Source organism: Erpetoichthys calabaricus, chromosome 5 (genome assembly GCF_900747795.2).
Source record: "Erpetoichthys calabaricus chromosome 5, fErpCal1.3, whole genome shotgun sequence".
Lineage (NCBI taxonomy): Eukaryota > Metazoa > Chordata > Cladistia > Polypteriformes > Polypteridae > Erpetoichthys > Erpetoichthys calabaricus.
The window spans coordinates 154601133-154615961 of NC_041398.2; the positions used below are offsets into that span (position 1 = coordinate 154601133).

Consider the following 14829-nt stretch of genomic DNA (forward strand, 5'->3'; position numbering starts at 1 on the left):
ACTATCTCATTCCTCCTATCGTTGCACAGTTTTCTCAGCTCAAGTCTGTTTACCTGTGTGTCAGTTGCTTAGAGTTGTATAGAGTGAGAAGTCAAGCAAAATGACACCTTTTATAAATACTATATGGTTATTTGGAAAACATGCATTTCATGTGTGTTCCGTGTCTACAACACTATGTAAAAACATTGTTAAAACAAACATTTTTCATGTTTTATTAATAATTGACAAAAAGTAGACATGAAGTGTTTAATGTGTGAAGCCTTAAGTCCAAATATCAAATAAACACTTTCACAAAAGGTACAAATATAACAGAACAAATGCGCTGCTATTCAAGAATATAACTGCAGAAAATGAACCCGTGTTAGGGTGCGACATTCACACCCCTTTGATATGACCGCTTCGGTAGAGTAATGGTATCACCTGTTGATTGGTAATCAAAACTTCATGGGTTTGACCCCGGATGAGTCCGTTTTGAGAAGTGAGCCGCTCTTATTCTTACTATTTTAGAATAAAAACATACATTTGATTTGAGTCTGTAACAGCCGCCGTAAATTTATGATACTTGTAAAAGTTACCTTTGTTTTTTTTTTTTTTTTATTCAGTTTTATTCTCTCAGTCGCGTTCACGATTACACCCCCCACCCCCCGATCTGACACTGCTGTTTTCACATAAAGACCGCTATAACAGAGGTGAACTCAGATGATGACGACGGTTCTACATCGGAGAAAGAATGCACGTTGCACTTTTGCCGTCGCTGTACTTTGTATATGTATACGGGAAGCTCTGCAGTCTACTTGTGACTTTATGCTGTAGGAAAATAAGTAAATAAATCAGGGTAAATAGGTAAATAACATTCAATCTGGCTCTTGTATACAAAGTACAGCGACGGCAGCTTCCACCTTCAGCTACAGACTCTTCAGTACGCAAGCGACTCTCCACGCTAGTGTTTAGATCTGGACGATGCATATGCCCAAAACATTAACATTTATATGTTACTTACATAAAAGACAGATCAAATGTTATTTACCTTAATTTATTTACTTACTTCCTACAGCATAAAGTCACAAGTAGACTGCAGAGCTTCCTGTGTTTGATTGACACAGGCCTGCTCAAAAAATACATGTGGTAATGCCATGAAAAGTGCATGCTGACACTTCAGTATGCGAGCAATGGTGTGAGATTGCAGTCAGACTTCTTTTTTGGCTACATGAACTGTCCAGATCTAAACTCTAGCGTGGAGAGTCGCTTGCGTACTGAAGAGTCTATAGCTGAAGGTGGAAGCTGCCGTCGCTGTACTTTGTATGTAACAGCCAGATCTAATGTTATTTACCTTCATTTATTTACTTATTTTCCTACCGTGTAAAGTCACAAATGTGGTGTTGAGGGTCCACAGCTCCCGTTCTAAGGCCAGTTTTAAAATAAATAAGGGTGATTCACGATGTGGCCGTTTTTCACCTTAGTGCACAGGTGAGAAATGGTCCGCATCTGTGATTGTTCCTGGGGCTGCTGATTTCCCACAGCTGCCATGCCCTCTTGATATATAGAAGCGCGAGTCGGCTAAAGGGGAGAAGAGAGACAACAGGTGAAAGAAAGCCGGAGGTTGCAGGAGAGCAGGAAGCTGCAGTAGCAGGAGAAAGTCAGTGAGGGAGAGCGAGCAAACGAGTGAATGCATGCTCGCGCGCAGCTGATCAGGGAGCTTGGGTGTTAGGCCGACACCTGAGGAGTAGCAGTAGTGGTCGCTCCTGCTGAGTGATTATAGAGCTGGAGTGACCGGAAGGCAGATGACTCTCCATGTAAGGCAGCGGGAGTCAGGATTTGGGACATGGATTCTCTAGCATGAGAGCCCTGGTCGTTGGGGAATCCCAAGTCGTTGTATGGAGGAGCCTACTGGAGCCAGGGGTCGGTAAGGCGATCTGAACAGTAGGACCGTGTAGAGAAGGTCAGCTGTATGTAGAGCGACTCCCCTGTTGAGGAGCCCAGATGGGAGAAGCAGGGGGGCTGCCAGCAGTAGTAGAAGGATAAACCGGATTTTTAAAAGGACAGCTTTCTGCATGATTTTAACCTCGTTTTTAGAAGACTTTTTTCTATTGCTTTAACCTCCACTTTTCACATCTGTTTTTATGGATTATTTATTTAATGACTCTTTTTGAAGCACTGCACTTATTTATTTGAACATTGTTTTGATGGTTTTGTTTTAATAAAAGCACTTGACACTTTTTGTACACCATCCTCTTGCTCTATTGTTGTGCCTCACTGCTTAGCTCATCGGTAGCATTACCGATGGTGACGGGTTCTAGGGCTCCCGGACAGCAGATGGGAGCATGCAGCAAACCTGCATCATCACAACAAGTAGACTGCAGAGCTTCCCTTGTACATATACAAAGTACAGCAATGGCAAAAGTGTGACGTGCATTCTTTCTCCGATGTAGAAACGTCATCATCATCTGAATTCACCTCTCTTATAGCTTGTCTTTATGTGAAAACAGCAGTGTCAGATCGGCAGTGGGGGGTGGGATCGTGAACGCGACTGAGAGAATACAACTGAATAAAAAAAACAAACAAAGCTAACCTTTACAAGTATCATTAATTTATACCGGCTGTGACAGACTCAAATCAAATGTATGTTTTTGTTCTAAAATAGTAAGAATAAGAGCAGCTCACTTCTCAAAACGGACTCATCCGGGGTCGAACCCATGAAGTTTTGATTACCAGTCAGCAGGTGATACCATTGCGCCACTGAAGCAGTCATATCAAAGGGGTGTGAATGTTGCACCCTAATGCGGGTTCTGTTTCTGCAGTTATATTCTTGAATAGAAGCGCATTTGTTCTGTTCTATTTGTACTTTTTGTGAAAGTGTTTATTTGATATTTGGACTTCAGGCTTCACACATTATACACTCATGTCTACATTTTGTCAATTATTACTAAAACATGAAAAACGTTTCTGTTTTAACAATGTGTTTACATAGATTGTTGTAGACACGGAACACACATGAAATGCATGTGTTCCAAATAACCATATAGTATTTATAAAAGGTGTCATTTTGCTTGACTTCTCACTCTATACAACTCTACGCAACTGACACGCAGGTAAACAGACTTGAGCTGAGAAAACTGTGTGGCGGTGGGGGGATGTGATAGCAGGCTGCTTGCTGCTTATCGACACATTTACAGGACAAAAGATGCTGGTGGAGAAGTGTGAAGGGATTTAAGGTAGGATGGATCTACGAGTTTTTTCGTAGGCTTTGGTAATTCTAGTGTTAAAGGTAATGTGTTAGAAGCAAGAGAAATGGACAAACAAAGGGATCTGAGCAACTCTGACAGGGACCAAACTGTGATGGCTAGACAAATGGGTCATAGCATCTCCAAAATGTCAGATCTTGTGGGGTTTGCCCAGTATGCAATGATTAGTACCTAACAAAAGTGGTCCAAAGAAGGACAACTTGTGAACCACTGACAGGGTCATGGATGCTCAAGACTCACTGATGCATGGGGGCAGTGAAGACTAGCTTGTCTGGCCTCTTTCAGCACGATAATATGTCATGCCACACTGCATAAATATTCAGGAACGGTTTGAGGAACATAACACGTAGTTCAAAGTGTTGACCTAGATCTCAGTCTGAATGAGCATCTGTGGGATGTGCTGGAAAACAAGTTCAACCCATGGAATACCTTACTTGTAACTTACAGGACTTAAATGATCTGCTGCTTATATCTTGTTGCCAGATACCATAGGACACCTACCATGCCTCAACATGTCAGAGCTCTTTTGGTACCTACACAGTATTAGGTAGGTGGTATTAATGTGACTGACTGGTGTATAATGCAACGTAAGCAACACTGTGATTTCAGTTCTAGCCTGATGCTCTTGCTGCTTCACTTCACAAGACTAAGGGCAACTGTTTACAAGCAGGGCCACTGCCATGTAGCCATCTTCTCTTTTTGAACTATGTCGTTTATTCAAATATTTAAAAAGCCCACTAAACAACAATCATGAAACAGCAATTACTGTATAATGTAAGCTATCTATGCTTAATTCAAGATACAGGAAGGTATGTGAGATTGAGAATTAACAATTGGGTTATAAGCATGGCATACAAAAAGCTACTACTTATATAAAATTACTCATTTTTGTTGTATATTTAATTTAGATTTATTACATAAAACAAGTGACAAAAGAAATACTGTTGGGACCATATCGTCTAAGAATGTGTAAACTCACATTCCCAAAACTATTTTTTTCCACTCACTGTACACAGAGTCACAGGTATGTTTGCACTTTGGTGGTCTTGTTAAGTCACAGGAGCCAAGAGACTGCTGTATTTTGGTCTTATTTTTGCTGATTGTGGCCTAATATGTTATCTTGATATGCTAAGATAAAGAAATATTTTTGAAGAGTGTGATAAAATCATTGGTATACTCTTACAGAGTATTTAATTAATCTTCATTGATTAAAGTATTATTTTTAAAAGATTGCAAATTGCGACTTTGACCACTGTATCTGCTGGTAATGTTTTATTTAATGAGCATGTTTATTTTTTCTTAATAGCTGGGCTTTTCTTTTCACTACCTTACAAAAGTAGTCGGTTCAGGATCTGACCAGTTAACAAATTTGCATCTAGTCCAGAATTTGCCAGCCCTAGGTGGACCCAATTTAGGTAAAACCAGACACCTTCAGAGCTGTGAAAGTAGACAAAAATTGACCCTAGGTCAATCTTAATCTAATTCTCTCTCTAAATAAATGTGCATATTGCTGTAACGGGATGTAAAATATCAATACTAATTTTTTCTTGTGAGATTTCTTACAATGATTTACTTAAATTTTAATATATTCTTATAAATCACACATCCACTTATAAGCCCCATGTCAATACAAACATTCACTTTCTAAACCTGCTCCATTACTGGAGACAATATTCTCTTCAAAGTCATGTTCTTAGACAAGAAGCAAGATAAACAGGAATTAAACAGAATAGGAAAAGACCCACTAGTTGAGATGTAAAACAATTTAAAATATTGTTTCTTCAGCCTTGATTCAAGTACTAAGACTAAAGAGTGCTTACTAAAACTGAAAGGAAGATCATGCCAGGCGTTTAATGTCCTATTACTAATGGCATTCCCTCGTAAAGGAGTCTTATTTCTTTTTGACATTTTAAGCAGAGCTGCAAATAATGCAAACAGTCTGTACTCTGAAATAACATTCTTAACAAAAAGGTCACATTCAATGAGTGGCAAATGCTACACATGATTATGAGTCATTACCCAACTTTTCCATCTCTTCAACAGTCCACTTGTCTCCAACTCTCCTACCAACACATCTATGCATTAACCAAGTAATTTCTCATCTTAGTTCTTTTTAGATTTACTTCATAATCTACACTGACTTACTATATCTCACTATTACATAGTAAACATTGCACAGTTTTTATTTTAATACCCAAAAGGTTTCTTCAGAAGTCAGAATGGGTTAAGCTTCAAGAATGGCTTCCTAGCATGTGTCACTCTTTTTTGTGACAGCTAAGTGCACACATTAGGGTAATCTAAAATATTAAAAATGACATTTATTTTTTAAATAAAGCTTAATTGCTAATTTTATGCCTGATTCAACAATTTTTCCATACCTCCTGCACATTTCTGCAAAGATTGCTCACACTTTCTCAAAACCAGGGGTTCTCAACATTGGTCCTGGGGCCCCCCTGTGGCTGCAGGTTTTTGTTTCAACCAGCTTCTGTTTTTAATTGTCCTGGGCTAATTAATAATAATAATTCTTTGCATTTATATAACGTTTTTCTCACTACTCAAAGCGCTCAGCAATTGCAGGGTCTTGCTCAAGGGCCCAACAAAGCAGAGTCCCTATTGGCATTTACAGGATTCGAACTGGCAACCTTCCAATTGCCAGTGCAGATCCCTAGCCTCATTAAGTGAACTGTTATTGCCCAGATTCTGTGTTTTGGGAACAATATAGAAATTAGAAAACTAAGTTTGGTATAAAACAAAATTAAAGAAGTTACCCTAAGTTCTTGTCTATAAGCCGGACTCATGTATTAGCCGGAGACCAAAAATCATACGAATTTTTAAAATAAAATCGTATCATAGATAAGCCGGACTCATGGATAAGCCGAACGTACTATAACCTATAACTAATAGAAGGGAGGGAGGTCAGTGGTCTCACTCGCGCCCATTTAATTTCTTTAAGGGGGGAGAGAGTGTGAGATATTGCCGTCTCTCTCACTCCCCGCATGGCGCGGTTGGAGCAGCCGGAGCGCGTTCTTTCTGCTCTGGGCGTCGCCGAGTCAACACGAGCGCGTAGCGGTCATTTAAATTGTGATTTTATATGTAAGCATATTTAAATATATATCGCGGATTTCTGCGGACAATGGGTCTTTTAATTTCTGGTACATGCTTCCTCAGTTGGTTTGCCCAGTTGATTTCATACAAGGGACGCTATTGGCAGATGGCTGAGAAGCTATCCAGCTTACTTTCTCTCTCTCTCTCTCTCTCTCTCTTCTCTCTTGCGCTGACGTAGGGGGGTGTGAGCAGGGGGGCTGTGTGCAGCTGCTTCCTGAAAGAAATGCTGCACGGAGCTTCGCATACTTAAAAGCTCAAAGGGCACGTATTGATTTTTTTTTATCTCTCTCTCTCTCTCTCTCCCTTCCTCTCTCTTCCTGCTCCTGACAGAGGGGGTGTGAGCTGCCGCCTTCAACAGCTTTGTACCGGCGGTGCTTCGCATACTTAAAAGCCAAAAAAACCCTATTGATTTTTTTTTTGACTGCTTGCTTTGCACTCCTTTGAAAAGGAAGATATGTTTGCATTCTTTTAATTGTGAGACAGAACTGTCATCTCTGTCTTGTCATGGAGCACAGTTTAAACTTTTGAAAAAGAGACAAATGTTTGTTTGCAGTGTTTGAATAACGTTCCTGTCTCTCTACAACCTCCTGTGTTTCTGCGCAAATCTGTGACCCAAGCATGACAATATAAAAATAACCATATAAACATATGGTTTCTACTTCGCGGATATTCTTATTTCGCGGGTGGCTCTGGAACGCAACCCCCGCGATGGATGTATAAGCCGATATTCTATTTTTTCATTTTCACAACTTTTTTCCTTAGATAAGCCGCGGCTTATTGACAAGAACTTAGGGTACTAAGCAGTTATATGGGAATAATGTTTTTTTCTTCTTTTTAACAATGTCTTGTTCCGGGTGTTCTAATTGTTTAATTAATCCATTGTTTTCTAATTAGTGGGTCTGATGCTAAAGTAGTTGCAGCCTTTCACGATTCAGTGTTATTTGCCTGGGTGGCTGCTCTGCTCGTTTTTAATTGTCATTAATAAGATACAATGAAGGGAGCAAACTGCACAGAGAAAGGGTAAAACATAATGAAAGCAACAAAAGTGAGTTAAGCATTTAAATCTACAGAAAAAATGTAAATGTTTCTAAATGTCTTATAAATTTAAAAATCATGCCTCTGTGCTTTCTTAATGTAGAATAAGAGAAAAAAATACCAGCTAATTAATTGAGATCAGTGTTACCAGTTGTCACTGATTATTAATCTAGTTGAAGCAAAAATCTGAAGCCACAGTGGGCCCCCCAGGACAGACTTTGAGAACCCCTGCTCTACACTATTCTTTAAACTGCTCTTTTTATTATTCTCCTTCATGGATATGCATTTTTAGAAAACATTTTTTCCATTCCATTTACTGAAAACAATGCAATGAAAAATATGCAAGTCTTCCATGGTACCTTGACCCTTCTTATCTTTAATTTTCAGTTAAATAATATCCTTCCACTTTGCTGTACTTAGCTTTTAACCATCAATCATTGGCATATAGTAGCTCCTTAGAGAAGCTCAACATCCTCCCTTAATCTTTTATTATTCTCATTAGGCGATATTCATGCTTTCTATAACATTACACATACCTACAGAAATGATCAATCACTATTTAAAACCATCTGTTCACTGGATGCATAGGTTTCAGACTTCTCACTTTATTGCAGTTATTTTTTATTTTTGGTCTATTAGCGAAAATCCAGTTACTGTATAGCAAAACCCATTAACAATTCTACTACTCTGTTCAGGAAAAATTTACAGTTATTTAAATAATATCACTATGGTGGACTGATTTCTAGAATATATAGTATGTTGATAAACATTTTGTATGTCTTTATTTGAAAGCAAGATGAAGCAAATGTAATATTAGTGTTTCAGGGGGCATGTTTTACTTCAGGCTTTGATGTTTACTGAACCAACCCACCCGTCTTTAGGACTGACTCAGAATGTAACATTTATGGTAAGGGGGATGGAGCATGCATCAGACCAGTTTGGCAAAGGTGACTAGTTGGACTTAGAGCCTATAAGCCATTCACAGCAGGAAGGTCATAAACTGAATAAACAAAGAAACTGGGGGATGAGTTGTACCTGAATGCTTTCATTGGTATCTGGTCCGGGAGAGACTGGAAAATTAATTCTATTGGTCTAACGTATGGCTGTTCATGACTGGTTTTGAGTCGGAGGCTATTCTATACTACAATGCCCCACTGGTTTCAGAATGGTATAAAGTTGGTCAACTTGCCTTACCTTTCTCTCAACTGTCCATGAAGAGAAGATCATGATGAAGACGACTCTATTTGGCAGTCATATTGAGACAGGCATATGGCCTCTTTCAAATTTCAATTCAATGGCCATGTGGTAGCAAAGCAAGCTAGACTAAAGATAAGCCGAGAATTACATTTGAATACAAGGTGCCCTGCTGTAAGGGTACGGTTTGCCAATATTCACAAGCTTCCTTAATATTTTGGTAATTTTTTTCAGTAATGCATAATTAAATGTGTAACTTATCTCCTGCCTGTTCCTTTATTCAGTCTAACTGCCGGAGGTTACAGATGTAGAAAGGAAGGGGGGGGGGGAGTGGTAAAGTACTTTTACCAAAATTTTGCACATTTTATTAAGGTCTACACAATAAAGAGCATAACAAGGGAAAACCAGATCACCATTGGAACTTACACGATACAACAATAACCAAAACAAAATAGGAGTATTTAGTTAATGAAGACAATGATACTGTATACAGGAAGGTATTATTTTCGTAAAAGAAAAATACAGGTTGTACAATGGTTATTGGGTTTATTGTTTAAACAAGCCAATAAGATGCAAGGCCAAAAATTTAAAAAAGGATAAAAACAAAAGAAGCATAATAGGCTACTCATCGGTTAATTAATTGTTAATACTGTCACCAACCAATTAGGGTTTCAAAACAGTCTGACAAGGCTTCTGTACAAAATCTAGCTACTAAACACTAACAAAACCACATATTGCCTGTTCCTGGTATGTAATTTCCTGTTTTTGGTATATATAAAATATCTAGAAACAAATAAACAAATGAAATATAAGAAAAAATAAAAACTTAGTTAATATATACTGTATGGATGGATCAGACCAATTTGGCTCAAAAGATTAAAATCTTCATTCAGCATTTGATATGTTTGTTAGATTAGAGGATGGCAACTTGAACAGTTATAGCAAATAATTCAATTCAAATATTTAAGATATTAAAAATGTACCATTACCTTCATCAACTGCAAACTGGCAATGTCTATCATTATAGAAAAGTATTTTCTTTTTATCCGGTCTGCTGATGAAAATAATCTGGTCACCTAAGGCCTGTGAAACAAAGAATTATTGCACACATTAAATAGAGGCATATTTCTTAAGAGAAAAACTGAACAGACACAACAGGCATCAAACCATACATCTTCTAATCTGCTTATCCAGGGCTGGGTTACTGGGCAGCTGAAGCCTATTCCAGCAAGCATCAGACACAAGGCAGGAACAACACCCAGTAAGCCCCCAGTCCATCGTAGGGTGTAAACACACACGTCAATTTGACAACACCAATTCACCTAGGTTCAGTGTAACACTGACACTGTATAATGTAAACAGCTATACTTAAGAAAAAGTAGAAATACCTTTCTGAGAAGTTACTTGAGTAAAAGTAGACTTCGCCTATGAAGAAATAACTCAAATTAATTGTACTTACGTAAAAGTAAATGTACGATCTTTCCTTGTTTTAGATCCATAATTTTCCAAAACTACTTATCCAGAGTTGGGTTGTGTGGTAGCTGGAGCTAATCCCAGCAAGCATTCAGTGCAAGACAGGAACAAGTTCTAGACAGGGCAACAAATATAAATACCGAAAATCCCCAATGAAAAGCCGCCCACACTGGAGACCGCCCCATTCTGTAAGCCGCAGAAAATGCTCATTTATATTTTAAAACTCTAAGATAAGCCGCCCCTTGTTATTAGCCGCGGCGTTACTGAATTTACCAATCTGAAGTAAAAGCATCTAATTTGGCACGCCCCTGTAGGCATTTGCAACTATATAGTGACAATTGAATTGATAACATTTTGCACTTACTGATATCAGGCCGCAACACAAGTTCTATGCTGCAGAATTTAAGCTCCAGGTCATTGCTTTTGTGAAAGAAAACGGCAATCGCGCAGCTGGACGCCACTTTGAAGTAGATGAAAAACAAGTGAGAAACTGCTGGAAAGATGAAGAAGCTTTGTGTCTGCTTCCACCACATAGGCATGCAAGGCGTACAAGGGAAGCAAAATGGCCAAACTTGGAGAAGCGACTTAAAGATTGGATTCTCACGCAGTGTGAGAACAATCGGATAGTTTTGACAATAGCCATCAAATTGAAAGCACGAGGAATGGCAACTGAAATGGCAATTGAAGACTTAAAAGGGGGTCATATTTGGGTTTCTCGCTTCATGAAATGACATGGTCTATCTATCCAAGCCAGAACGACTGTGGGACAGAGACTGCCAGACGACTGGGAGAAGAAACTTGACAGTTTTAGACAGTTTGTCGGCAAGGAAATCGAGACACTGAAACTAACACCGGACGACGTCATCAACATGGACGAGGTCCTGATGCAGATGGATATTCCATCAACACGCACTGTCGATAAGATTGGTAATAAGACCATATCAGTAACTACCACAGGTCATGAGCGGACAAGTTTTATGGTTGTTCTAGCTTACACGGCAAGTGGCAAAAACCTGAAGCCATTCGTGATTTTTAAGAGACAATACCACGAGAGACAATAGGTGACAATACCACAGGAAAAACTACCCAAGGGTATCGAGGTCTCAGTGAACAAGAAGGGCTGGATGAATGAAGACGTTATGGTGGAATGGGTGGACAAATGCTACAGAAGGCAGCCTGAAGCTGGATTTTTTAACAAGAAGAAGTCCTTGCTAGGCGAACCTGAGCCAGGTACAAGCCACTATGGCTACAGGGTGTAGCTGCAGCAGTAAGGTGCCATAAGGCATAAAAGAAGCAGGCAACAGTTCTGTCATCTTTTGTGAGACAGGTAAATATCTACATCTTGTAGACAATTGTCAATATTACCCTGTTAACAGAATTATTCAGGAATTGTGCTTTTTCACATATCATCCTAGTCTCAAACAAAGGGTGACTAAAAATTTAGGCGACTTTACATCCTTTGAGGCATTCATTTTAAATATTAAAACAGATTCCAACACAATTATAGTGCTAGTCTACAGACCACCAGGGCCATATTCATTGTTCATGACTGAAATTAGCAACCTTTTATATGATTTGGCTATAAATTATGATCACGTAGTACTGATGGGGGAATTTTAATGTACACATTGATGTGGAAACTGACACTTTTAGCAAATATTTTACTTATTTGTTAAATTCAGAAGGATTTTGTCAGATTGCCAAAGGTCCAACTCGTAATCATAACCACATACAGGTGCTGGTCATAAAATTAGAATATCATGACAAAGTTGATTTATTTCAGTAATTCCATTCAAAAAGTGAAACTTGTATATTAGATTCATTCATTACACACAGACTGATGTATTTCAAATGTTTATTTCTTTTAATGTTGATGATTATAACTGACAACTAACGAAAGTCCCAAATTCAGTATCTCGGAAAATTAGAATATCAATTAAGACCAATGCAAAAAAAGGATTTTTAGAAATGTTGGCCAACTGAAAGGTATGAACATGAAAAGTATGAGCATGTGCAGCACTCAATATTTAGTTGGGGCTCCTTTGGCCTGGATTACTGCAGCAATGCGGCGTGGCATGGAGTCGATCAGTCTGTGGCACTGCTCAGGTGTTATGAGAGCCCATGTTGCTCTGATAGTGGCCTTCAGCTCTTCTGAATTATTGGGTCTGGCGTATTGCATCTTCCTCTTCACAATACCCCATAGATTTTCTATGGGGTTAAGGTCAGGCGAGTTTGCTGGCCAATCAAGAACAGGGATACCATGGTCCTTAAACCAGGTACTGGTAGCTTTGGCACTGTGTGCAGGTGCCAGGTCCTGTTGGAAAATGAAATCTGCATCTCCATAAAGTTTGTCAGCAGCAAGAAGCATGAAGTGCTCTAAAACTTCCTGGTAGACGGCTGCGTTGACCTTGGACCTCAGAAAACACAATGAACCAACACCAGCAGATGACATGGCAACCCAAACCATCACTGACTGTGGAAACTTTACACTGGACCTCACGCAACGTGGATTCTGTGCCTCTCCTCTCTTGCTCCAGACTCTGGGGCCTTGATTTCCAAAGGCAATGCAAAATTTACTTTCATCAGAAAGCAGCAGTCCAGTCCTTTTTGTCTTTAGCCCAGGCGAGACGCTTCTGACGCTGTCTCTTGTTCAAGAGTGGCTTGACACAAGGAATGCGACAGCTGAAACCCATGTCTTGCATACGTCTGTGTGTGGTGGTTCTTGAAGCACTGACTCCAGCTGCAGTCCACTCTTTGTGAATCTCCCCCACATTTTTGAATGGGTTTTGTTTCACAATCCTCTCCAGGGTGCAGTTATCCCTATTGCTTGTACACTTTTTTCTACCACATCTTGTCCTTCCCTTTGCCTCTCTATTAATGTGCTTGGACACAGAGCTCTGTGAACAGCCAGCCTCTTTAGCAATGACCTTTTGTGTCTTGCCCTCCTTGTGCAAGGTGTCAATGGTTGTCTTTTGGACAACTGTCAAGTCAGCAGTCTTCCCCATGATTGTGTAGCCTACAGAACTAGACTGAGAGACCATTTAAAGGCTTTAGCAGGTGTTTTGAGTTCATTAGCTGATTAGAGTGTGGCACCAGGTGTCTTCAATATTGAACCTTTTCACAATATTCTAATTTTCCGAGATACTGAATTTGGGACTTTCATTAGTTGTCCGTTATAATCATCAACATTAAAAGAAATAAACATTGGAAATACATCAGTCTGTGTGTAATGAATGAATCTAATATACAAGTTTCACTTTTTGAATGGAATTACTGAAATAAATCAACTTTGTCATGATATTCTAATTTTATGACCAGCACCTGTATTAGATTTAATTATAACTTACAAAGTTGAAAATCAAAATTTAAATATTACTCCATTAAATGAAGTTATTTCCAATCACTACTTAATTACATTTTATTTAGTCCTGCCCTTGCCAACGCATTCACAGATTAAAACAAAGACAGTGCAACATCTAGATTGTAATTCTGCTTTAAAATTTATAGATACTTTGAGTAAGTCGAGTGTAATTGTGGGAAACCATTTAGATCAGTTAACATCAAATGTAAATGTGGAAAACAATTTAGATCAGCTAACATCACATTATAAATGTGACCTTGAGAGATGCTCTGGATGCAGTGGCTCCCCTTAAAACAAAAGTGATCAAAGCACACAGAAACTCTCCCTGATTTAATGAAAACACTTGAGCTCTTAAATTAGTGTATCAAAAACTGGAGCGCACATGGAGATCAACAAAGTTACATGTCTTTCAAATTGCATGGACAGAGAGTGTTAAAAAATATAAAAAAGCTTGCTCAGAATACTATTCTACAATAATAGATAGCAATAATAAAAACCCCCGGGTACTGTTTAGAACAGTTGGTAAATTAACAAATGGGAATTCAGATCTACAGTGCAAAATACCAACAGATAAGAGGTAAGTCATTGACGGGCTTTAGACAGGTGTGTTGTGTTGTTAGAATCTCATTCTGAGGGAACCGGTTACACCTGTTGGCCACTGGTCATTTCAAGTTTTCCAATTCCCACCTCTTGGATAGCCAACAGCTCTGTGCCTCATCTGAACACACCGAAAACAGTGGGGGCACAGTTCTTTTTCCATGCTGGACACACTCTGGACATTTTGTTTAGGACTACCTCTTGAGACTCGAGTATTTAATTTTGTATGGACAGCTGTCTGAGTATTGTTATCGGCACATTTCACAAGGTTTTTTAGTAAGTTCTAACACTTGAGTTGTTAATTGCTTCACAATCTTTTCAATTTTTTTTTTCTAGCAGAGATACTTGAGCCGTCAGCTACTCCATAGTTATAGATTGCGTTGCACGGAGAGCTGTCAGATTATCATTATCATGATGTTTCATAATCTTTTCAAATTTTTAAGCTATTTCAGACACTTGTGCCGTTATCTGTTTAAAAGCTGCAGTGTCCACTTGCACCCTATCATTTGCTAGGCTCACCTTAGTCTGATCAACCTGTGTATGGTTTTTGGCCTGTACTGAATTTACAGTGATTGACCTATGTTTACTCGGAGAGCTGAGATGCTTTATTCTCTCTGCTTCCTCCCAGTTAGATTAGTTATGTTCTCTAGAATTACAATTTGTGTCAGTGAGAAATGTTTTTATGTCTTGTCCGATGTTGGAATTCTTTTCATTCAACCCTTGAAGGGTATAATGGAATATGCTCTGAAATTACCTTTTATCACAGTTGAATTCAGCTCCATGCTGCTCTGATGCCAGCAGCACACGTTGTTGAAGATGCAT

The 14829-nt window shown here is 38.9% G+C and overlaps 1 protein-coding gene across 1 annotated transcript in view; it reads right to left on the reverse strand.

Annotated features, from left to right (window-relative positions):
• Window positions 1-14829, reverse strand: part of gtf2e2 (general transcription factor IIE, polypeptide 2, beta) — a 78838-nt gene that overhangs the window by 25303 nt on the left and 38706 nt on the right. Inside the window, exon 6 of the mRNA XM_028802150.2 lies at window positions 9566-9659. Coding sequence (XP_028657983.2) covers window positions 9566-9659 — 94 coding nt within the window. The remainder of the gene's footprint in view (window positions 1-9565; window positions 9660-14829) is intronic.